The sequence below is a fragment of the Plectropomus leopardus genome, chromosome 22 (genome assembly GCF_026936395.1).
Source record: "Plectropomus leopardus strain MGB_pleo_1.0 chromosome 22, ASM2693639v1, whole genome shotgun sequence".
In the NCBI taxonomy this organism is placed as follows: domain Eukaryota; kingdom Metazoa; phylum Chordata; class Actinopteri; order Perciformes; family Serranidae; genus Plectropomus; species Plectropomus leopardus.
The window spans coordinates 10799137-10824460 of record NC_142197.1 but is presented as its reverse complement, the minus strand read 5'-3'; the positions used below and the strand labels follow the sequence as shown (position 1 = coordinate 10824460).

Sequence of the window (25324 nt, the reverse complement as noted above, 5' to 3'; positions counted from 1 at the left end):
TTTTCTGTTGGCAACAACTGCACTTTATTTGGAACAGAAGTAGCTTTTGAACAACTACACTTATGACGAATGCTTGTAGATCTACAACTATTTGGCCAAGGCAGCAAAAGACCAATATTTACATGATTCATCTCCCTTTTGATAAGAAATCTCAGCTTCTTTAATCGCTCAGATAGGATGGAATGAGGGCATGAATCTGAAATGAATGGAAAGAGATTCAAAACAAAATCAAATCTGTGCACCAAAAAGCACATACACATTTTTAAAAAATCCCCATGCTTACTCAAAATTCACACTATGTCACATCTCAGTCATTCACAATACTGGGCAGGAGAGAAAAAAAAATAAAGGTGCAAATAAGAAACATCACATTAAGTAAAACAAATTGGTCAGAGTGTTCATTGAGTTCAAGTCTCGGAGAGCCACATGTGCATTTGGACTTGATTTAGACTTCACTCCATTAACTTGGTCCAGCAGTTTGCAGGGTCACAATCACACACTGATTGATTCGCAGCGTGGCCAAGAAAATCAAAACACACTAAAAAGCATGGTCACTAATACAAATATCCCTCGTTTGAACAATTCTTTGTGCCTTAATACATCTGAAAAAGGCACTGGACCTTATTCAGCTGAACAGACAAGGAGTAAAAAATGAAAGCATAAAGCACTAGACTTATTCTGTACCTTTTTTTTTTCAAGGTTTGTGGTACACTCCATGCACTTTTCATGCAGAGTCATCCTTTGTTGCGGTATCAACAATATGGCACGGTCTCATTTTTTACTCTTAAATAACTATTTTTTTTAAAGAAATAACTTCAAATCAAGTGTCCCATCTGCAAGGCCTGCAAAAAACAAACAAAAAACAACTGTCGTGTCTGTTGTGTTGGCTTCTACATGAGCGAGTTGTTTTTCCCTTGTACACACAAAAATCACAATTTTAAAACAAACACAGGACAGAGGCTCAGTTCTTCCTGTACTAAGACGCCAAAATGATAATAACTGCATGAATGAAACACAATTTACCCTATAAGGTGTCTATCTAAAGACAAAAATTCAGACATTAAAATGCCACTTTGTGACACTGAGTCCTTGAGTCTTTCTCTGTCACTACCTCTCTTTAAATCAGTGTCTCGCCATTTGAGAGCACAAGGACAGCGTGAGAGCGTGTATCAAAGAGACCACTGTTCCCTTGGCTTGGCACTTGGCAAGTTTAGTGCAGCTACCAACAGATGACCTGGTAACTGCCCCTCTAAAGAAGTAGGTTTTGTTTTTCCTAAGGAGTCTGCTTGGGAGTGAATAATACCACTTATCACTAATTGCACAATGTAGTGTGACGTATACCCGTTACGCGAAGTTAATGTCTGTCTTCGACTTCCTGTTAAATCTACAATAATGTTACTTTGCTTCAGACCTTTGTGATCAAGCTGTTTTTTATTCCTTACATTAGCTACTTCCCTTTCAACAGTTAGCTTATTGCTGATAGTGTTTACTGTTCATTTTTGTATTCAAAAACATTTTTGTCACTAGATATCAACAAAAGCCATAGACTGTATCTTAATAAGTTGCTCGCAGCTGTAAATTCACCACTTCTAAGAAGAAGGTCTCTCGTCTCTCCACCTCTTTGCTGCTGCCTGCACGTCTGCAGCTCCTTGTATCAAAGAGTAGCGTGATAGTCAAGAGCACTCACTCCACAGCAAAATCTGGGGACCAAAATGTCCCCAGAAGTACACTGCACAGAAAAAAGCACTGCTAGACTGGAAGCAATCTCAGTCAATCGAGGGTCTCTGACTGATGATTCGAATCTCCATCTTTGAAGGTGAAGCCCCACAGTTAAGCTAGCTGACTGGCTAACCTCGCTGTTTAGACTCTTATTAAAATGATCAATAACGCTATTCACAAACATTACCGGTAAATACTATCTACAGTATGAACAAGCTAACTAAAAAGTGAAGTATCTAATGGAAGAATGAAACAGCACTACGATCACTAAGGTCAGAGGCGACGGTGACGTTACCGTAGAGCTGACAGAAAGTAAACATAAAGCGGATCTAAGTCACATTACATTGTGCAACAGGAGAAAAGTCAGTCAGCGATGATGTCAACTTCAAGGTGAGGTACCTATGTGTGAGTTTTTTTTTGCAGCAAATGTTCATTTCTGATGACATGCATGTCGATAATGCTTTCTCCCTTATTTTCATAGCCTCTGATGAACCTAAAAAAGAATTAACATTAATTCCGAAAATCACATTTGGCAAAAACAATATGTGGATGCCAGCGTTTACTCATTTTCCCTTTTCAGTGAAGGGTTCAAATGCAACTTGGCTAAACATTCTTGGCTATGTAGTCCTTAAGTCTCCATCTCTAATGGCTCCTGCTTTGAGCTGAAGCTCCGTTTGGCACCAGAGAATGCCAATCAAGCGCTCCGTTGAAGAAAAGCAGAGAGAGAGAAATCCTTTCATACCAGCCAGCTTTCACTCTCGTCTCCCCCCCGCCAGTCTTTTTTTTTTCTCCCTCCATTAAATTTCAGCCCTATTCAAGCTACTAGGTACTAGGATACCATTATCTCTCCCTTGTTCCTCCTGTTTCGCCACTCTTTCAGTGCCTTTTATTATTCCCCCTGGTCCTCCACTCCTTCTGTCTCTGCTTGACAAAGACCCAGAGGGGGGTTTGGTCCAGCTGCCCCATATGTCAGTCAGATACAGTAGTCAGCATACAAAAAACCCCATCCAACCCCACACACTTTCACCCTTTTTAGTCCCAGCTGAGGTTTTCGACATATAAACATCCATGCACACACAATTTCAGAAACAAGGAGAGGAGATATGGCAAGTTTTGGGAATGTGTGTCGGTTCTGTCCCTGATGCTGCTGGTCTGGGTGGAGGACATTCTTATGATAATTAGGGATTAGCTTTGGGGGGCAGCAGGAGTGTGTATGGACACAGATGCAGTGCTCCTCAGAGGAAATATACGCTGCCATTTTTGTCACGTCGACAACTTCCTGCCGCTTCTCAATCTTCATCTGCTTCCTGCGGCCCACTCGACTGACTGCCATCTCATCAGGAAGCTCTAACTCCCTCCTTCCGGAGGGGGGCAGTGTCCCACTCTCATGCGTAGTGTGCCACTTTTGTGCAGGTGCCAAAGCTGGACAAACTCCTCCGGCATGGCGTGGAACCATTTGTACGGCAGGATGTTGTCGTAGTAATGGTGGCTGACCGGCTGCTCGTCCAGGCCGACAGAAAATGGCCAGAAGCCATAGGCCGTCACTTCCTCGCAAAGCCCCAAGGCCAAGCTGATCAGGAAGAGCCCTGTGGAGAGGCGCTTGGCATGCACATCACGGGCCTTCCAGAATTTCCCCACTGTGCGCAGGAACTCCGGGTTGGCAAAGAGCATGGTGAGGTTGGAGGAGGTGTCCGCCAGGGCGTAATACGCCCGCAGCGACGGGTCGGTGCCAGGCTTCATGGAGAATGCTGGCATGTAGATGTAGCTGGAGCCGTAGACCTTCATACTGTCAACAAAAGCCTTTCTCGACCAGAGAAGGTTCTGAAATCTGTGATAAAGAGAAAGAGTGGGAGTTGAAACACTCACGACTTGATGACTCGTTGACTCATCTGTAGAGCTGTCTACTCCCTCTTCCTTTTTTGCCCATCCACTGAGGAAATGAGTATCCTGTATTGTCACATGCAGCACTAGCAACACAATGGGTGATGCTGACACTCTACGCCCTGGCCCAGGACTAAATAAAGCATTAAATGATTTACTAAAACAGATGTTTTTCAGTTTAGAGTTAACGGGCAGAGAGGACAGTCTCCTGTTTCATTTGCTCTATTCAATTCCGTATGTTTTTCTTTATGTTTTCTTGGTATTATTTGGCCTATTAACATGCTATGCCTTTGCAATGTTCTTATATAGGCTGTTATGTCACTAGTTTTGAAGCATAATATGCACTTTTTTGGCTGCAGTGGTATATAAGTGCTAAGTTTAAAGTAATTGCACAGGTAACTGAACAAATATATTCAGTTTTTGGATCTGTTAGGAGATGTGCAGCTGTGCAGGACATTTTGTGAAAAATGGAAAAGATTTGCACAAATAATGTAAAGTGTGTGGGTGCGTAAAGAAGTTTTGTACAGAGGTTTGCAGTTAGGTTTAGATTTAAAAATTAAATATATTTGTTCAAATCTTTCACACATTCAAACACTTCATTAAAAATGTTTTTACACATTTTACATTTGAATCTATTATAAAATGTTTTCACACATTCAGATATGGCGATAGACAGCTACAATACTTTTGACACTGATTTTGTTTCCATATTGTATTTTCACATTTCCTTGTGTTTCTTTTTTATCTGGCTTCAGTGCCTTTTTATGTCACATGTAAAACACTTTGAATTGTCTTCTTGCTGAAAGGTGCATGCCTTGCATAATATATATTTCAACTTCCATTAATGCCTTCCTGAAAAGCTATTTGTAACCTCTGCCTTGAATGCCATTTAAGTTTTAATAGTTTTTTTTTTAAATCAGTACCTCACAGTGCATCTCCTGACATGATCGTATTGATTCCACAACATAACCAAACATTAACTATGTATGCTAGCATCTTCAAATCTAATCTGTACAGTTTTAGCAACATCTCTGCACAAATGACTGAATTTCGATTGATCACCTTTTCTCTATGATGCTGGGGTTGGCTGTGACCAGGTGTGTTCTGGTTCCCACGTCCTCCACATATTCCTTTGACAACGGTGGAAGGTTGCACCTAAATGAACAAAACACACATGGTATGTTTTAGAAATTTAGAAGTTAGAAGGTAGATTTATTGGTCATTTTTTTAAACCAAGTTCAAAAAAACTAAATTACTTTGGTCCTCCATCCTGCTACATCTTTGGTATTTAAGGATGAGTTGACTGAAATCAGCAGCTACTATGAAAAGTCCATGCAGTTGATTGGGCATGTTGTAGGTGGTAGCATCATTGAATTCCTGCAGAGCGCTTTTTGAATATGCATCAGAGTTGTGTGTTCAAATGGCTCCCACAAGGTCAGTCCATCCAGTGCAACAGCTTAACCCGGGATGTTAGGGGTTAACCATGTCTCTGTGAAGATGTGTGCAGAGCAGTCTCTGATCTCCTGTTGCTGAGTGAGCATTGATTGCATCTCATCCACTCCAATCTCCTGCTATCTGATATTAGCCAGAAGAAGGTTTGTTAGAGGAACAGCTCTGGGTCCAAGTTGGGACAGCCTCGCCCTGATGCTGGCTCTCCTCTCTCTCTTTCTCCAGTGATTTCGGCTTTGTTTCTCCCCTCTGGTCTGTCTTGCCGTTCGGCACATGCCACCGGTGGAGATCCTCTTGCGGTCTGCTGCATTCAGTCCAAAACCCACAAAGCTTTTCCCTATGTGGATAAGTGCTTCTCTATGGTAGAAAAGTCGTGCTTCATCAGAAGGGGTCATGGTGTCGAAAAAAATAGAAAAATACAGCAAAAATGTAGCAAGGATTTGAGGAGCTACTGGCTGCCGCATTTATGTGCACTGCTGTTGTCATTGTATAAACAAACTCTGCGTGACGTAACTTGCTCCACAAGCACTTCAAGTATAAACTTGAGGGATTTATTTTTTTTTTTTATTACTTGCTAATTAGAACTGGTTATGACAGTTAGCAAAGAAACAGTATAACCTGCCCAGGTGGTTTGTGTGATTGTGTCTGCAGTAGAAACAGCATGTGCTTTAATTATATGTAAAAGAATAATAATTTTATTATAGGCAGCCATAGTACAAGAGCCATTAAAAGTGGCTGAGAAGTGGTTACACAAAGCTGAATGCTTCCCTTTATTCAAATCATTAATAATGGGAAAGAAAACGTTTCTTGATAATCACACCCTGTGTGATCAACGGTTAAGCACATTAACATATTTTCTTTGACAGGTGTCTGTTGTCTGTTTCTGAGGTGTGGCTGAAAACTAGACAGGACAGAGTGCTGGCAGTTAAGGCTCTGAAACGATCTGCCAAATGAAATCCGGTTGCCCAAGTCAGGGTTCTCTTGTAAGAGTCTTCTTATAACGTACTCTTATCGGTGCCTGTCTCTTTAAACCCGCTCCCAAAAAAGCCTGGTCTGCTCTGATTGGTCAGAATTTTCATATCTCAGCATTTCTGCACTCACTGCAGCAGGGGATTGACTGTAACATAAAGTAGGGATGCTTTATATTCTAAACAAACAAACAAATCAATAAAAGCTTCTAAACACAAATGGCATTATTCAAGCAGGAATTTGATCTGAAATCAGGGACATTTACAACATCGGTGGCCAGGATTACACATTTCCCTAATATTAGCATGTAGCTTCATGTAGCAGTGTAGGCTAACAAATGTAAACAATTGCATTAGTGTGCTTGGAGCAGATGACCATATAAAGAAATCCAGGATAATCTGATGTCATAATGTAGAAAAAACAAAGTATTCACAATTATCTAAAGCCTGAATTTTATGCTCACAGGGATTACTTTTACATACGGTTATCCCTTTTATATAAAACTATTTAAAAACTGGTTATGTTTAATACAAACATCCATCCCTGTTACACTATATATGAGACACAAAAGATGGAAAAGAATACAAGTTCCCATTTAAATTTAAATTTCTTGTTTGCAGGATAATATGTAATATGTTATGGAGTAAATTACAATAATAATGCAACAATTTCCTCTTGCATGTCTCTGTGGTTTATGACATCATGTTTATGAACAGCAGAAGGCAAAAATGTAGTAAAGCTGGAAAAGGGTACTTTGTTCTTATGAATGTGAAAAAATGGCATTGTGTCCTTTGCTGTATAGTGTTTCCTCCCTCTGGGTTTATCACCTCTGTTCTTCTTCAAAACTTGATAGGCTCCTGCTTTAGTTTAGGTTTGGCTATCTCAGTAACCGTTATGGTATCTTTTGGGTCATTCCCTGAAGCTGTGAGCTTACTCTCTCTCTCTCTTTAAAGTTTAATTTGTCTGGCTATTTTCAGTCAGTTTAATCTGGTTGCCAGAACTGCTAGATTTGACGGCACCGAAAATTGTTTAGTCACAGTTTATCAGAAGATCATATAAATGATGACAAGACGTTTTCTTATCTCCCTCAAGCGATGCTTACGGTGATGTGCACTGGCTGATAAAATTATGTTTTTCTAACAAACTGAACTTATCAAATATTTGTTCCCAAAATAGAACTTCATGTTACCAGAAGGGTTGGGACTTGTAGGACTTAATATTCAAATCATTGAAAATACGTATTTTTGTGCTATGTGTACATCCAGGCAATTTTAAGATGCTTATTTTGCCAACGAAGTGAACATGAGGACATGCTCACATTTCTTGTGCCAAAGACGTGCTTGGGCCCAGTTATTAAAAAAATCATCATCACAAAAGTAAGATCAGCAAACTGGTCTTACTTTTGTGCTGTTATTTCAAGCAATATTGGATTGGATCACCCTGATCCAGACACAAACTGCTCAAGACTGCCAAATTTGGATAGTCAGTGGTAGAAAAGCCAGTGTAGGGTCACTTCAGGCCTTTCAACCCTGAGCAAATTGTTTTTAAAAATGAGAAAATGGCAACAAGCAACTTTGTAAATGTCCTGCAAGATTGCAAGAAATTAGTAGATTAAGAATTTTTTTTTTTAAAGGCAGAGAAAAAATGTGGAGAAAATGGTATTTATAATCATCAAAATGATGTATTTTTTAAAAAGAAATATTTTACAGAATTATTAGATTTTTTTGCAGCACTTATCTGGGTAAATTCCTTCTTTTTGTTTTTTCTTTCACATTGTCTTTTGTGTGCTAATATTCAGGTAAGGTTTTGTATAGGTACAGGAAAAGACAGCAAAGAAGTTTCAGCAGGGACTAGAGAACAGAATTTCTGCCTGATAATATCTGCTAACATGACATCTGCATTACACAGAGGAAAGATCAGAGTGTCCTGGGTGTAAAAATGACAGAAAATACTGAAGAATGAGAAATTCTTTCCACAGTCTTTTGACTTTTGAGTAACCCGTTTACAAGGTTTGATCCAATTACTTCTGAACAACTGGGCCCCGCTGCTTGGAAACTGGGTCGATGAATCTGTTGTAACTTGATTAGTGGTTTTGCTGAGGGCTGGTAGCAATCATGCTCAATCACATCTGCTCTTCTGACGTGCTGATATTATGGTAATGGCGCAGAGAGTCTGAATGTGGAGAGTGCAATGTGCTGCTGTAGGCAGATGGGGTCCTTCCAGTTAAATTCACATTAGTGGACATATTTTAAGTCTGCAGTGTCATGGAGTTTTTGCAACAATATCAACAAACAAAACTTTATTTTAAGGGTAACTTTGATAGTTTTCAATCTGAACCCTATTTTCCCATGTATTTAATGGTCAGACACAAACTGAAACAATGTTGTTTTGAATTGGTCTGGTATTGATGGAGAGGAATCGGCTGCAGTGCAATCCCCAGTGACAATTCAGCATTGCGTCCACTAAAACAGCTTGTTTTCGCCAATGACAGGCTCAGATTATTATTTTAAGCGTCTGACAACATTATGGAAAGGATCCTTACAGAGATAGACCTTTTGGTCAAAGAGTTAGAGAGCTTGTTTGACCAGAAAATGTCCCAAAAATTGCAATCTCCAAAACTCCCAGACTATTTTCATATTATTGGAGTAGTATTTTGCATTTTATGGCTTGTGACTGAGACTGCTGTGGTATAAAACATAACTTAATAACAGAACATATTATTCCAGCCATCTGCTGCAACATATTATCCCTTCCTTCTTCCTACTTTAGGTTCATAGTAGAATCGCACAAAGTAACGCTGCCTTTCACTCTTTTTAGTCAACATTAAGTGCCATTACATGGACCCTAATATCACACTAAGGCGCCATTTGCAACGGTTCTTGCATGAAGCAGACTTTTGTTGTGGGTTGGTCTTTCGTTAACGCAGAATGGTGTTTTGGGGACCTGCGGATCCTGTAAGTACGGTGAAGTCATAGTGGCACTTTGCATCAGTGAACACAAGGATCGTACCTCTCGCAGAAGCGATAAGGCTAAGTGGAGAAATAAGGGGTATCACGATGGGCAGTCAGGAAAATACAATGTTAAATTTTGCGGATGACGTTTTCATCCTGCTGTAAGACCTAGAGAGGTCCGTCCCTCCCATGCTGGGTCTGATTAATTCTCTCTCAGGCATATCTGGGTACAAAATAAACTAAAAGTGAGGGGATGCTGAACATTTGAGTATCCTTCTGAACCCTGGACTTGAAAACATTATGTCTGAAAACTTTGACCCAGCCTTGAATACGATACAACTCCTTCTAAAGAGATGGGATAAATTACAGATTTAATTATGGGGGAGAGTACAAATAATAATAATGGTTATCGCTCCTAAACTAAATACCTTCTAGGCATCTTGCCACTGAATGTCCCAGCAACTATATTTAAAACTTTAGATAAAATGATAACTCACACTTACACAGAATTATGGGAACCCTTACTAACACAGATGGCTGACCCCAGTTCCACCCCACCCAGCCAGTCTGGGTTGGGGAGAAAATATAAAATAGTTTCCTTCAAGACTAAACACTCAACTTGCTAATCGTTATTCTTATTCTTCAAGTCCTACCTTTTTTTTTTCCCCCCACCCACACACACACACACACACACACACACACACACTTCTCACTTTTTTTTATTTCCTTCTCGCTTATTTCCTCTTTTATTATTTCTGCACATGATCTTGTGTGTAACTGTCCTGTTCATTACGTACTATCTGTTGCCTGGATTGAGTTAATGTTTCCACCTGTTATTCTTCAGAGCAAGTCAGTGATTTATCTAAAATTATGAATGTTGCTGCTTCTTCTGTCTGAAGGAATCAATAACAATTAAAAATTAAAAAAAAAAAAAAAAGGATCATTCTCACAATGTTATCATATGAACACGGATGAATAAATGGATTCTTTGACGTTTAAACAGTAAGCTTACGTAACGTGCTGTTTCAGGTTGCAATGCAGAGTTGCTGGTCATAAGATTGTATATTGCTAATGTATCAACACAGAGATCGTATAAAAAATGGACAGAGCTGCCGTGAAGTCACCTATTGGTTTGTAGACTGTTGTTTTGAAGCCTTGAGTTCGGCATTTCATGTTAACCCAATTCAAGACTTTTTTCCCTGCCCCTGACCAAGAAATCCCCTTCTGGTAGAAGGCCTCCGAGGAAAACTTGTCCCAACTGCTCAGCAGTCACCAGTCAACGCTCAATGTCCATTTAACCCCTGTTAGACCCCGTTTATGCTTCAGCTTTCACTGTTAGAGACTTCAGTCTGCATCATTCACTCACATGACTGTGACGGCATGAAATTTAAACTTGCACACTCAATAAAAACTAATCTTTTCTTATAATCTAATCTAATCTTATAATCTTTTCATTTATTTATGCATTTTGTTCATGGTCTGGAGCCCTGGCTTTGCAAAAAGAACAAAACCCACTGGTTGCATGCTTCTAGTTGTGGAAATGGGGACAGACTGTTAAAAAAGCATTAAAAAAACTCACACTGTCTGCCCAGTTAAACGAGAAGGGCATGCAGCTCGAACAGCACGCAAGCTGCTGAAAAAAGATGCTGCTTTGCTGCCATTTTTGCCAATCTGAAATAAACTGTACTTTGTTTAAGATCCCTTAAGCTTAAAGAAAGTTAGATTTGAGAGTATTTAGATGCCACTTAGAATTTAATTTGAGACTTATTATGAAATAACAAAAATTGAAGAAGGAAAACAAGAACTAACAGAAATTTCTCGGTTTTAAAAACAGATTTGCCCAAATGTTTTTTGTAACATAAAATATGACTTTTTCTCACTCTTGCGGGGGAGACAAAGATAGAACAGAACTGGGAAGCCAAAATGTGCGTGTTGTTAGTTCTGCTATTCTGATTTTGTGTGCGGCATTTAGTAAAAATATATAGCCCAAGTGTATAAAAAAGTTACAGATTATTTTGAGAATTTATGATGCAACTTCAGAAAAAGACGATTCATAAAAACTCACCTCCCACGTCTTAGCTTTTTCAAGACATTTTAAAGACTAATTTAAGACATTTTTTAAATACAATTTAAGGTCTTTTATTGGATGAATAAACCGAAGAATCTGCAGGAGCTCTGCTTGCTGTGCGTTTAGATGTGTCTGCAGGTTAAAGACCCTTCACAAACAAAACACTGGCTGTTCTGTTTGCTCCCATGCAGATCTGATCTGTCCGTTACATTTTTTTCTATGTAAACCCATATGGCTGTTTATCGATGGCATCTCTTTCCTGGTACTCTCAAAGAAGTCTTCTATTTATGTTTAAAATTCAATGTCAATCACCAATTCAAACGCAGCTCTTTAATATGGAAATGATTCTCTCTGAGTGATTCCACCAAAGTCCTCATCACCTGCTCTCTTTTTTATGTAGCCCCACCAGATGATTTTATTCTGCTTCATGTCTTTCTGCTCATCTCCTCTTCCTCCCTCATCGTCCTTTTTTGCTTACTCATGCCGACCCCCTTTTTTTTCTCTTGCCCTCGCTGTGGCCTATTTTTCTGTCTGTCTCCCTCTTGGCTACAGTCGACACCAGCTCTCATTATCACTCAAGGCTGATGGTGTTTGGCGACTCTCTCGGGCACGGCCGATTCACATTTGAAAGAGCAGTGAAGCATGCATATACAATGCACACACTTGCACTCACAGCCCCACAGAGAGCCTCATTTCTCACCGCATGATGAAGTCGGCCTGGTCGATGTCCCGTCCACATTTGCTGTGCCGGAGGATGCCGCCATTGCCGACCACAGCACACTTCTTCAGGGGCAGCTGCAGAGGGTTGTCCTGAGCGGAAGGAAACAGGCAATTCTGTTAGCACGAGCATCTGCACGTAAACACACATGCGCAAAAACAGATATTCACTTTCTCTCAAAATAAATCCCCAAAATTGAGGCAGGTGCATGAGTCACCTTTTGTTCAGTAAACCGCAGGACCTTGGCTTCCTGCTAATATCCTTTCACAGTCTCAAGCGCTGACAGACAAACCAGCGTGGAGATATAAAGCGAGGAAGTGGACAAAAGTAAGTCGAGGTCATACAGCTTATGAATCAGATTCTGTTGCTGGCATTTGGTGCAAAAGCAAAGTCTCTATTGTGCATTATTTGATGAAAAATACCAAGCACATGAGGGCTGGGCGCAGAAAAATCCAGTATCATACTGTATTTCTGATAAAATTTCCCAATTTCGATATTAAGACACTGTAGGATTGACTATTGGTGCTTTCACCAAGAATTTACACAATGAGATTTTTGATAATCATAAGTAATGTAGACATAATGAGTAAGTGGGTAAAGGCAAATAATAAATAAAAGTATATCATGGTTCTGTAAAGCAGCCTTTGAAACAAGGAAATGAAATGTTTAAGTCAGCATTCGTACTACTATTAAGTGTCAGCGCTGAAATTTGAACTGTTTATCCATTAAATTTGGCTAAATATTTTAGCTGTTTCCAATTATTTTATATTATTTTCGAATTGTGATTATTTTAAATATTATTGCAACATGTGCGATATGATTTTCGATCCTAGATGGAATTATAATTTTATGGTTTTAAATTATGGTGTGATTAATTTTCAGGGATCTGTACCAAACAAACTTTTTTTTCTAAAGTGTGAAAAAAAAAGACGGCATTTTGCTTTGTTTTGGTAGGTACTACTCTTGCCTGAGGAGGAGGAGAGGAGGAGAACCCCACCTTTTCTGCAAGTTTTCTTCTCAGTTATTTGAATTAATTCAAATAAATCAATTAATTTGAGTTATTTATTTAAACTTAAAGTGTCATCATGAAGTTTGAGCAGCCTGTCAATCATCATATTTAAGTGCTCTTGTTCCCATCTTCATTGTCACTGCCAAAATGGCACATTTTCGGCAGTTATTTTGAATTTAGGACAGACTGTGCCATCCTGAGTAAGGATTCTTAACTATGGAAATCCCAAAGTTAGGATTCTTTGGTAATAACTAAATTGTTTTCATGAATGCAGTTACGAAACGTGCTCCTCTAATGCCAAAAATCCTTAATGTGTTTCTTAAATGAGATAAGACAGAATTTTACTTTCTGTGAGGCGGCTCCATCTCTGCAGCACAGTATTTAATTAAAATGATATTTTTTGGCTTTAGCAAAAATTTCACCTCTGGTAGTTTGGAAGTTACAGTTCAGCCCTACTTTTAGCTAATAACTTGAACTGTATTCATTATTTTTAATATGTTAGTTAACAACAATCTGTCCACATACAGCGCTGGTGACTGCAGAGGTAAAAGTAACCCCTGGGGTGGAGATCACTGCCCTATCATCGTCTCAATTAAAGCCTTGTGTAGGACAGTAGACGGAAATATCACGCTTCATGAGGCAAGAGCCAAAAATGTCCTCTCTTTTTGCCTCAGCTGCATTTAAGTTGGAGGCATGGATTAAGTGAGACGGCGGAAACAATTGTGCTCATTATTCCCCTTGGACTGCCCACACGAGAATACTCACACACACACACACACACACACACACACACACACACACACACACACACACACAAATACACACATCTCATTGCCTTAGGGTCTCTTTTAGAGCATGACAGGGGGTTGAGTCAGAGGACAATACCCGGCTAACAGCACAGAAAACATAGAGAGAGACCAGCAAGTTGGACTAAAAATTTTGGGGGGGGGGGGGTCACTTCTTACAGTAGCACATGGTTTATCTTTTTCTGTTACAGTTTTAATACAATAGTTTGGTTTTTGGTTTTGGGCTGCAGCTAAAGATCATTTTCAGTATATTTCAATATGAGGATTAATATTTTAAATTCATGTTTTAGTCTATAAATTGTCAGAAATTTGTGAAACAGGACCCATTACAACATATATTCAAGATAAAGCAAGCATTTTGCCTTGTTGTCTGCCATCGTCCAATCGGCACATAGGATGATATTCACTGACGGCTGTGGCTGATGCTTTTTCTGTTGTGTAACAACAGCAAATAACAACAAAAACAAAATTAACAGCCAAAAAAAAACATTCATATAAGCTATCAGCCATATGTTTTTTTTTTTTAAACATTAGTCATCAACCTACAATTTCACAGTCAGTGCGTCCCTAGAAACAGTTAATAGAGTTGTTGAGATGCTCAAAAGAAAAGAACATGTGAATCTACTGTGCAGTCTGGTGAACTGAAAGTATGGATGCTCTGTTTGAGCCACTGAACTAACCAGCAATTAACTGTCAAAGCCCTAATTGGCACATTCCCTGGCAGATGCCCAGATACTGTAGCTGTTCCCAGCTTGGTGTAGTGTGGCTGACTGTCTGTGTTCAAACCTGCAATCACAACACTGGTGGTTGAGAAGGCAGAGAATATAGTACGTGTACGTGAGCTTGTGATTCCTCCTCCCCAAAGAACCACTACTTATCCGCCTTCTGAGAAACACACGTACAACCGACCACAGTAGATGCTTGCAGAGGCAGTGCAACCACACGACTAAGAATAGGGCATGCAAGCGTTAGATGGGAGCACAAAGTTGAACAATGCAGCAGCGTGTCACCATAACCTTGGGCTGAGTGATGCAGCAGAGTCTGACACTGAGAAAAATAACCAGCAGCTAACTCACAGTGACATGGAGAAGTGACGGCTGCGACATTAAAAAGACCTGAAATGTGTGACGCTGTTAATAAAATAGGTTAACTTGTTATAATGTATTTAAGAGGCCCAGTTCACTCTAATTACAATAGGTGTTTTTAGACTGCAGATACTTTTTCATAGTTCTAGGAACTCATAACCCAAAAAAAAAGAGGAAAAAAACTGTGACAAATGTGACAGTGAAGTCCAGGTTTGAACATATATGCGACAGGGCAAAATTTATGATTTTGACTTATTGAACCAAAAATGATGTCGCTATAATATCCACCAACCAGCTAATTTTACTTCAGCAATCCTTTTGGCAAATGCAAACAGAAAAAAAGCCCTCAAAGTTACATAGTCCTCGAGGGAACTCCCCAGAACTGTTTGGTCCAAAATCACCTTGGTAATAAAATACCTTGTCATACTTCTTTTCACTTGTGGGGTTCTAGTCATGCTATAGAGTCACAAAAATATCCTAGTCCAAAATATTTAATTTACACATAAAACAGAAATAAGCAAATATTCAGGTTTAAAGAAGCTGAAAACAGCAAATTTTTGGCTTTGATGCTCAAAAATATGACTGAAATAGTTGCATATCAGTTTCCTCTTTGATTGCATGGACATGAATAATCCATTTATGAGGCTGAACCCGGTTATCATCATATTCAAAATATGGTGTTTACTCGACAATATAGAAATCCGTTTTTTTTCATGTTCCCGTATACATCCCGTTTTTTTTCCCTGAGTACTCAAGCCAGCATATTCAGGTTTCTTGTAAACAGGAAATGGTGTTTACATGCTCAAACACATAAACGGGATACACCAAAAACCCCATTTTGAATGAGTTATTCATTTTCATGTAAATGCACTCATTGAGTAAGAACTGAATTAACCCATTTTTTTTAGCTCATACATATTCCGAATTTAGAACATAAGCGCCTGTTAGTTATAAAAGTGTGAACAAACATTACACTCTCGATTTAAAAAAAAAAGGCACTGCTGTATGTTCATGCGCACACACTGTGGTTCAACTCAGCGTCTCTCGCTTTATATTCTCATTACTTCATTTATTCACCTTCCTCATGAATGCACATGCACGGCTCGCGCCTGCAAATTAGGGTCACATAATATTCATTGCATTTACAAACCAGGATATTAGGCTGCAAATCTGCAGCATCAGTAATAAGGATCCAAGCGTCATTATTAGTGAGATGTATTGCCCCTGGATACAAAAACCACAGCAACAGCGCTCGCACCAGAGGTTCTCATTTTGTCCCGTTTCCAGGCATAAACACCCTCATCCACATGCACACCCACACACAGGCATTTAGATTCTACTCATCTGCACCTCTGTTGTGGTAACACATCTTGTTGCTGTAGAAAAAAAAGAAGTGAAAGATGCAAAGTGAGGGTCTCGTTGCTCTAACAGGCCTCCGCGTCTTAATATTGACTCCTCTCACTCCTCACACTGCAGAACAATATACCAGTAATCCTCTCTCCTTCAGTCTGCCTGCTCCGCTGCCCCCCCCCCGATCCCCGCCTCCATTATGGATCAACGAGGATCCGAGTTAAAACCCACAGTCCCCACAACAGTGTCAAATTGCGCTGAGTTTGGGGAAAAAACACTCGCCATCATCTGGTCTTTCCGAGCACAGCTGCCCGTCTCAAAGTCATGAAGTAGGAAGTTTGTGTGGGAGTGGGGGGGTGTAATCTAGCTTTTAAGCCACCGCTGAAGGTGGTAATAGTGCCAAAATAGTGTATGTAGAACAGGACAGGACCATGGACGTGACAGGTGTGGTGTTTTGATGACGTGTCATGTGCGTGACCCACCGCCGGAGGGTTAAAAAGCAGCTAGTAACAGTTAGCAGCTCACTCAAAGAACAAGAACAGTGGCCGTAAATGTCTGCAAATTGGGGGAAAAAAAACAGATTCAGGAGTGTCTTACCCACCGAGCAGATGAAGAGATCAGCCGCCATATAAATGCCCCTTTCCAAGTGCATAAAAAACCTGCTGAAACCTGCTAAAATCTGACTTTTTAATTGGCATTCACATCTGTGCCCAATGACTCTGCAGTAGTCATGGGTATTTATCACCTCTGGCTCTGATCAGCACTGATGGAAACACAACACTCGGGTCAGCCCTATTTTAGCCTCTTAGCGGGAGAGACGCAATGATGCGCGACCACTAAATACTGTCTGTTTCTTTCTAAGCAGCATCAAACATCGACCCAAATTAGTCAGCTCCAAGTTTGAAAGAGAGACTAAATAACTAAGAGATATACAAAAATAAGTAACCACTGTAAAAGACTTCCATGGATGCTGCTTTTGACAGTTTCCCTGCGTTACACGCAGACAGACACCACCTGAAGGAGAGAGGATCACTGGTGTCCCCCACATTTGGAAAGTTTGTGTAAAGTTCACTAAGTTGTTAATAAATAACCTCCTTTGTTTCACTTCAACTCTAACTCTAACACTAATTAACTCAAGTTAATTGATTGTTGCGTTTGTCTTTTTCTGCTATTTAAGTTAAAGATCTGTCTGTGACGGTCCTCTTAGGTTAAATCATATTTGAACAAAATGGCTATAGATGTACACAGAAGTATGCAGAAGTACACATTATGGGCTGAGTAGTCTGTGTGTATTCTGCCCCAAACATTCGCAGAACACAAATTTATGTAGAAAAATAGGATGAGTCAGGAGCTTCGGAAATAACAAGAATCTTACAAAAGTCCAACTATAATCCAAATATTGCTACCGATTGGCAAAAACCAGACAATTGCCCAACAGCGACGCGGCAAAATAATTTTATAGACAGTCATAAAGCGTTATCAGCACAGACCATAAAGAAGGGACTTTGTAGTGCACTCTCGATGTAGAAGTGCTTTTGGTTATTCCTGTGTTTGCATACCTGTACAAAGAGCGAGTAGGTCTCATTGTTGACAGTGTGCGAGTGGTAAAACTCGCCATCGTACCACAGGACCTTGCCGATGGGGGAGTTCTCCTTGGTCACTGCAAACATCCTCCGTGGATCGCAGCATTCTGTCAGCAGCTTCCTGTGCAGAGAAGTGAATGGAAAATAAGATTTCTGGACACAAGTGTGTTCAACAGGACAGCTGGGATTCTGGCAGTGTTTTTCAGTGTTTTTATAAGGCGGCCAAATGGGCGCACTGAAAAAAACTTGGGGTGACACACCAAAACCAAGTCTTAAGTTGGAATGACCATCTGAAAAGGATACTTTGCCAGTTTTCAACCTGCTTTGTATCAAAACAATGTAGGTCGTATGTGTAGATGAAGTTTGGTAAACTTTGAGAAACAAAAATTGCGTCATTCGACAGTTTTGCTGGCTCACCAAAAATGTTCTTTTTGAAATACAGGAGTGCCCCATATAGCCGTAATAGCGAGAAAACTAAGATTAAACAGTAAAAGTAAGCAGCGCTGCTCAAATATAAACCAAGATTCTGTAACTTTCTCACCTCAAATGTTTTCAGAAACACGTTTTACCTTGTCGATTAATACAAAATCACATGGACGAGAGTGCATGACATCACCCACTGACGGGAGCGTTTATTGGTCTAGTGTTGCGCTGTGCATTCTGGTAGTTGTAGGTTTTGTACCTCTTGGGAAAAAGCGAATGCCACAGACCTTTTCCTTTGTTTTCTCAGGTCATGTAGCACCAGTTTCAAAAGAATTTGCATCTTTCTACTGCATAGACACTTTGTTTTATGAAAAGACGACATTTCCAGTGGTGAAATACCTCCTCGACAGTTAACTGTTGACATCCTTTGGCATTTTTTGGCCTTTTTTTGTGTCTAATTTCATTAGATTTCACTACCTTCACACAAGCTTACATCAATTGTATTAGGGGGGCCATGGCCCCCTCTTGGATGTGCTACTTGATTCTGGTAAAAACACAGGCTATAATAGAGCCAGATTGTATGTACTGTATCTATGACAGGACAAAGTCCAACTGTGTACTCTCACAGGCTGTACATCAAAAGAAAATTATCACATATTTTAGGTTATATTAATACGTGGATATTCAGTGGTTTGGGTCTGTCCTTAGCATTTTCACTCACTATTAAATCCTAATAATCTATTGGACAAAATCTGACAGAGGTCTTTAAAAGCTCTATGACTTTAAATCCACAGTTTCAAAGTGAGCAACACCTCTTCCCTGTCGGCTCCCTGCAGGTGTCACCTTCTCTGATTATCCTAATCGGCTTTGCCTCTGAGAATTGTCTGCACATATTCTCAACTAAATAAGATTGAACCGAGGCTGGCCACAATGTGACTAACATGTCCTTCTGATCTGGTTTGCTGTTAAAAATTGTGAATGAAAGACCCTTACAGTGTCTGTGGAAGTTAATGAGTGTTTATGTTCGTATGTGCTGTGGTATTACTGTAATGCTACTGCAAATCCAATTGGGTATCCATTACAATCTCATCATAATGACATTATAGCCATATGTTCTGGTACTCCAGACACAGACAAAGGAGGCCACAGGCTCCACCACTGAGTGTCCTGTGCTCTGTAGCAGTGGCTCCCAACTGATGAGTCGCTGTACAAAAGTGGCTCACAGATCAGTTTCTGTTTATACAGTTTCTGATTGTGATAAAGGGCAATTTTGGCAATTTTTATTTTGATGAGCCTGGTTTGTATGGTATGTTTTATTTAAAAATCGCCAGAAATTAAAAAAAAAAAATACTTGAAGCTTTTAGAAAAAAAAAAAATGAGATAAAAATAATTTTTAATATTAATAAAAATCAAAGACAAAAAGTGAAAAAAACAAACAAAAAAAAAAAAACAATTACAGATTTTTTTCTAAAGAAAACATGCCTTCCAAACACATAGGCCTGCGGGTTTTACAGGCATGTTTCCTTTGAAATGTTGGACATTTTTTTCTTCCAGAGGCCAAGGCTAAGCCCCCAATGTCTTCAAATCATAGAAACGCCCCACACTTTTTTCTTGCAATATGTTGTTGCACGTGTTATTTACATTGTGTCAAATAAAAATGAATATATGGCAATTTCTTCTCTGTTCAGACCCAGTCTGACCCAGTGGCTGGACCAGTTGGGAACCAGTGCTCTATGGGGTACGCAGGTTGAAACAATAACAAACATATAGGGACATTTTTGCATATTTTCTTGCTGCATTGTGTAAATGGCAGCATTTTTCAGCCGGAGACCTGCAGAAGCACACTTGTGCACAGCTGGCTGCACCGGGCCGCACTTTGGGAATCACTGCCTTACATCAATGCACAGAAATCTGAGACCTGACACGAACCTGTACAAATCGATCCCCGTCTGGTTCTTGTGCCACACTTCTCCCTGCCTCAGCACCTCCTCCACTATCTCCTTATCGCGGGGGAGTCTGTAAATGGGGAAAACGTAGAACCAGCAGAGCACCAGCACGCACAGAGCGGCCCACACCGACAGCTTGCAACGGTAACATCGCACCAACATCTTCCCCCCCTCTCTGGTCCGTTGGCTCAGAACAGCCAGTGCATGCACATCAAACCCGGTGCAGGAAAACGCAGGCTCGGTTCACAGCAGCTCTGCAAACCCCCGTCTCATCCCGCAGCCGGGGTGGAGTATGAATGGAGCTCGCGAGATAAGCTGTTACCCGGTTGTTTGGGTCAAGCTTCGGTGTGGAAATCCGGGTTTGTGTCGGTGAGGCTCTGATGGAGAGACGCGTCTGACCATGCAGCAGCAGCTCGCTCTCGGTTGCGGGCTCTTGGTGCAGTGTGTCTGCAGGAATCCGCCGCGCTGCTCCCGGTGCATCACCACCATCATTACAGCCGGACAGTGAGGAATCATGCGGGCCCCCCCTCCCCGCCCGGTGTCCCTCTGGATCCAAAAATTACCCCCCCAAAAAAAGGTGTCTCCGTGGATCACCGATCCGGTCCACGTTGATCCCGTTTCTCCCGCCCTCCGGGGCTCTCCTCGGGCCTCCGCTGTGCTCGTGCTGCTGCGGGGTCTGCGGTGCGAGAGATCACCGGGCCAGTTCAATTCAGTGTCCCTCCACCTCCCCCTCTTCCTCCTGTCAACACCCCCTCCGCCGAGACAAAGTGCTGCTTGTGCTGCTGGAAACGCGTCAATCGTCACAGGAACGGCGTGAGTGACAACGGAAGTACACTTTCACAATAAAGGATGCCTAATACCATCAGGCAAGGGACTACTGATGAAAACTAACTCACCAGCTCCCTCCAGTGCAATTATATTTGTTTAAATGCGGATTAATGTACATTGTCCCTTCATACATACATACATACCTAAATAAAATAAAAATAGATTAAAAAAAAACATAAAAACATGCACACATTCTTCCACATGTAACCAATTGATGCCTCAGTAAATATGCCACTTGTGAATTCTGAAGCTTTGTGTTCATTTTTGAAAAATATCTTTCTGAACAACATGTGTAAGACTTTTTTTGTTTGCCTTTATCTTGATGCTTATTGAGCTGCTTCTTTCTTTCTTTCCATAAACCTTCCATAGTAAAAGGAACCCTAGAGACAGCTATACCTTATGGCATTGGTTCACCTTTTATTTTTTGTAAGCTATTTTGATGTCTTTTAGCTCACTGGCTCATAGTCCAATAGTCCACGTTGACAATTTATATAGTGCCTTAATCAAAATTTCCTTTTTTGGGATTCATCCCTCAGACATAGTTTTCACATGTATATTTTCCCATTTGTATGGATACAAACTTCCTTTTTTCTCACCTTGGAGCCCAATGTCAATCTGCTGTAATGTCACAATTTTTTTAACATGGTCTTTTATTTTGAAAGTCCTGCTTCACAGTCCTGTATTGATTTCCGCTGTCTTGACACAAGCTGCTGCAAATAAAAGTGTCTCGCCTCGGCTCCCTGCTGAGCTCTGTGATCAGACTCTGCCGCCTCCTGCAGGACTTAATCTGCACTGAATGAAAAACGCTTTAAGATTGATTCTCGTCTGCAGCTGTCAGCCTCAGCACCACACCCCAACTCCTCCTGAAGCCACCCCTTTCTTCTTATTTTCATCCAAACATATTCTTAAAAAAATTCTCCACTAAGAGCAAACTCACATTCTGCTCTAAAATACATTTTTTTCTATTTCATTTTGATTTTCCTGCAAAACAGCAGCTACAGTGCTGTTGAAATTTAATCTCTGCTGCCCTCATGTGGACAAAGTTAGTATGCAGGCTTAATAATAGTTGCTTTATTACTTTATTAAATTTCTCATGTAGGTGGAGGCATTTTTAGTAACTTTTTAACATGGTTACCAGCTGTGCTTTGTCTGATGTGTCTGTAAGAGAGAAGTTGATGTCTTTAATGCTGTGTTTGTTTAGAAGTCCCAAAACAGTTAATAATGTCCAGAAACCACAAGAACCTTCACTATAAAATCCCTGTACCAAGGCACTCTCAATGTAAAACGTCAAAAATCTAAAGTTAGACTGTAGAAATACTACAGATACACACCTTAGGGTAAGATACCTAAGGGTAAAAAGGATTAGGTTAGGGACTAAATGAGACATGAACGTAGATGTCCTATAAGGCTGTTTGTGCGCATTCATTTCTGTGTATAGTAAAATACTAAAAATGATTAAAATCCAGTTGCAAATAATATTCAAATTCCTAAAGTTTACCAACATGTGTGCAGTTTCAGAATAATTTAAAGTCAAACCTAAAAACCTAAAAAGATCAAGAGAATTAGGGAAGAACGGGGTTGGTCGTCACACTTTTTACTTTCATTTGGACCCCTTAAAAACTATATCCTTAACAAATTCCCTTTTAATGTGTATCAGAAGCCCCAAAATGCAGCTACGAATGGAGCAAGTTTACCTCATTAAGCTCTAACACAATGGGGCTGTTTGTCACTATATGTTATTTAAATGGAGAAAAATAAAAAAAACTGTTTCCTTACCCCTCTTGGCTGATATACGTCTGATGAAAGAGCAGGTAGCTGAGAAATGTGAGTGACTCAGGGCACCCGCTGTTTCCCCTGCTGAGACTCTTCGAGGGCAGCGTCAAGGTCAGAGCGGCGGGCAGCAGGATGTCATAACGGGCCACTTGGCTGAAGTCATGTGTCAGCTGCTCTCTGTGTCCTGAGTCCAAACAACGGAGCCACTGTGGACGTCTGTCCAAGATCCAGGAAGTGTGAGGAGACAGGCAGGCGTACAGAGGTAAAGCCTGATGGAAAGAAACACCTGCAGCTTGTTAGATATTCATATCAACAAAGGATGATTAGATACGAGGAGGAATTAAAGTTGTGCTGGAAGAAGTATTTATATCCTTTACTTTAGTTGAAGTAGTGCATTGGAATAGTCAGTTAATTAAAGGTTCTTATTGAGAAAATGTACTTAAAAAAGTATCAATCGTACAAGTAACAGCAACTATGATTAATATACTATATTAATGGATTACCTGGGTGTTTTTTGAGGCGTTATTGCCACCAAACTTGGGTGTTTTGTAGAGACACGTCACAGTATTTCCAGTTATGTTCGTGCCACCAAATGTGGGTGTTTTTTTTAGGGACACTACGGTGTTTCCAGCAGCATTTATGCCACCAAACATAGGTGTTTTTTAGCGACACATCACCATGTTTCCAGCTGTGCTTGTGCCATCAGACATGGGTGTTTTTGGGGCACACAGCAGCTAAAAAACAAAAACTGGCTCATTTTTTGCTAAGATGCGTTTTCATTTCCAGCATTATTTGTGTCACCAGACAAGACCACAAGCCTGGTGTTTTTTAGAGAGATATTACAGCATTCCCTGCAGTAATTGTGTGGGTATTTTAAGCCAAAACATTATCTTTTCCAAATCCTAAACAAGCGTTTTTGTGTCTAAACCTCATGTTAACAACATCCATTTGTTGAGATGTAAAGATTCACCATATCTGCAACAAAATAACATACAAATGTAACATATTCGTTGTTCGCAGAAACACACAGTGCCAACATTAATTCTGGTGATTGGGTTGGGGGGCTAGATAGAGCGACTAAAACACACAAAAACAAAAGCCATAACTGAATTTCAGTAAATCTGTGATGCTGAAAACTATGTCGACAACTATGTTAAAACAATGTCGACATGAGAGTGAAGGAATCGCATACTGATATACTTTGGTCTCCTATTTTACAGTTAATTTCACTAATTATCTGTTGTGTATATAATATATTGGATACAATACTCTTGAACATTGTTTGACTCATGTTATATAAAATACACAGTGGTTTCAAACGATACCACGGACCTCAAAGTCAACATCTCACGTCTGAGCAGGCCGGGTCATCCATTCATATGGATTACACAGCAAACAACTGACAAAACAAATAAGTGTTCAAAGAGCAGGTGAGGACGGACTGAAGATCACACTTCAACAGCCTGCCTCACATAATAACGCGGCTGTAGCAGATGTTTCGTTTTCTTTATTTCCACCCTAAAGGTTCAAAACGAGTTCAAAGCTTTAGATATACGACCACATAAGGAAAACTATGGAGTCACACATTGAGCTGTCACCTGCCTATTTATGAAAGCAGCGACAGCAGAAAGTGCATCACAAGCACTTCTCTGATACCACGGCCTCCCTGTGTTTCTCTGTTCGTGTGTGTGTGTGTGTGTGTGGTGGCAGAGGGGAGTTGGGTTGCAGCAGAAATAGCACTCCCACCTGCTGAGGATCATGGGAAAAAAAATGATGACAGAACATTTGTTGTCCCCCGCGTCTTCCTCATTTTATTGCCTCTCATTGCTGGCTGAGGCATTGTCTCCTCAGCTCCTGTTCCCACTCGGTGGTATGAGCGGCAGGACTCTGTAGCGCTAATTTAACAGAGCTATGATGGCATATGTCAAAAAGATTATGTATCCGGTAGCCTGGAAGACAAGGGAAATTAATTTAGACTGATAATGTTCTGAGACTTGAAGTGGAAGAATTTATTAATGCTGTCAAATGTTCGTACAATACAAATATTATGAGAGAGTTATCTTGGGGGACAAGGCTATTTTTAAGGCATTATCATTTAGTGAAAGTTTTCGGTATAAATAAAAAAAGTAAACTGTTACTTGGTTTTTTGTGGATTTATTAAATGTAAATTTATTGATCATAATAATGTCAATATTTGACCTTATGTGTAAAATATATAGAATGTATTATTACTACTATATATTTTGAAGCCTGGTGTATTAAAGACAAAAAATCATGTTTGGGATATATGTTTGGTTAATATCATGAGAGAAATATATATATGATTTTTAATATAGTCTACAATAAATAATTCTATAAAGACAATCCAATCCTTATTTATTTATAAAGCATATTTAAAAAAACAAATAAAAACTAAAATAAAACATTAATATTATAATGTAAAGGCATATATGATTTTCCCCTCATTTAAAACATGTATTTTATATAAATCACATATTTGTTTTGGCGCTGTACAATCAAAAAGAAAGAAAAAGAAAAACAATATTAAAAAACTATGTTCATCTGGTGTTGTGAAATAAAAAAGACAATAAAAATGATAATATTAATATATATTTGTAAAGAAAAAATAAAAAACTGCAATTTTTCTACAAAAACTAGTATATCAATATATATCACATTTATGTTTTGGAGCTGTACATTAAAAATAGCAAAAACTACAAAGAACAACAAAAGAGAATAATATTTTTTTCCTTTCCTTTGGATGTA

The 25324-nt window shown here is 39.8% G+C and overlaps 1 protein-coding gene across 1 annotated transcript; it reads right to left on the bottom strand.

Annotated features, from left to right (window-relative positions):
- On the bottom strand, positions 1–20693 carry st8sia1 (ST8 alpha-N-acetyl-neuraminide alpha-2,8-sialyltransferase 1). Its single transcript, XM_042511506.2, has 5 exons — positions 19941–20693; positions 17565–17709; positions 11738–11847; positions 4663–4755; positions 1–3547 (listed from the first exon to the last, which is right to left on the bottom strand). Exons 1-5 carry the CDS (start codon positions 20117–20119, stop codon positions 3067–3069), a joined length of 1008 nt encoding a protein of 335 aa, XP_042367440.1. The 5' UTR covers positions 20120–20693; the 3' UTR covers positions 1–3066.
- Positions 20694–25324: the final 4631 nt, after the last annotated feature.

Excerpts from the sequence above, each read along its gene's own strand:
- st8sia1 (XM_042511506.2), bottom strand. The coding sequence starts at position 20,119 with ATGTTGGTGCGATGTTACCGTTGCAAGCTGTCGGTGTGGGCCGCTCTG. Across the intron at positions 11,848-17,564 it reads CCTACTCGCTCTTTGTACAG|GACAACCCTCTGCAGCTGCC; the intron begins GTATGCAAACAC and ends CCTTCCGCTCAG. Across the intron at positions 4,756-11,737 it reads CAGGCCGACTTCATCATGCG|GTGCAACCTTCCACCGTTGT; the intron begins GTGAGAAATGAG and ends TTGTTCATTTAG.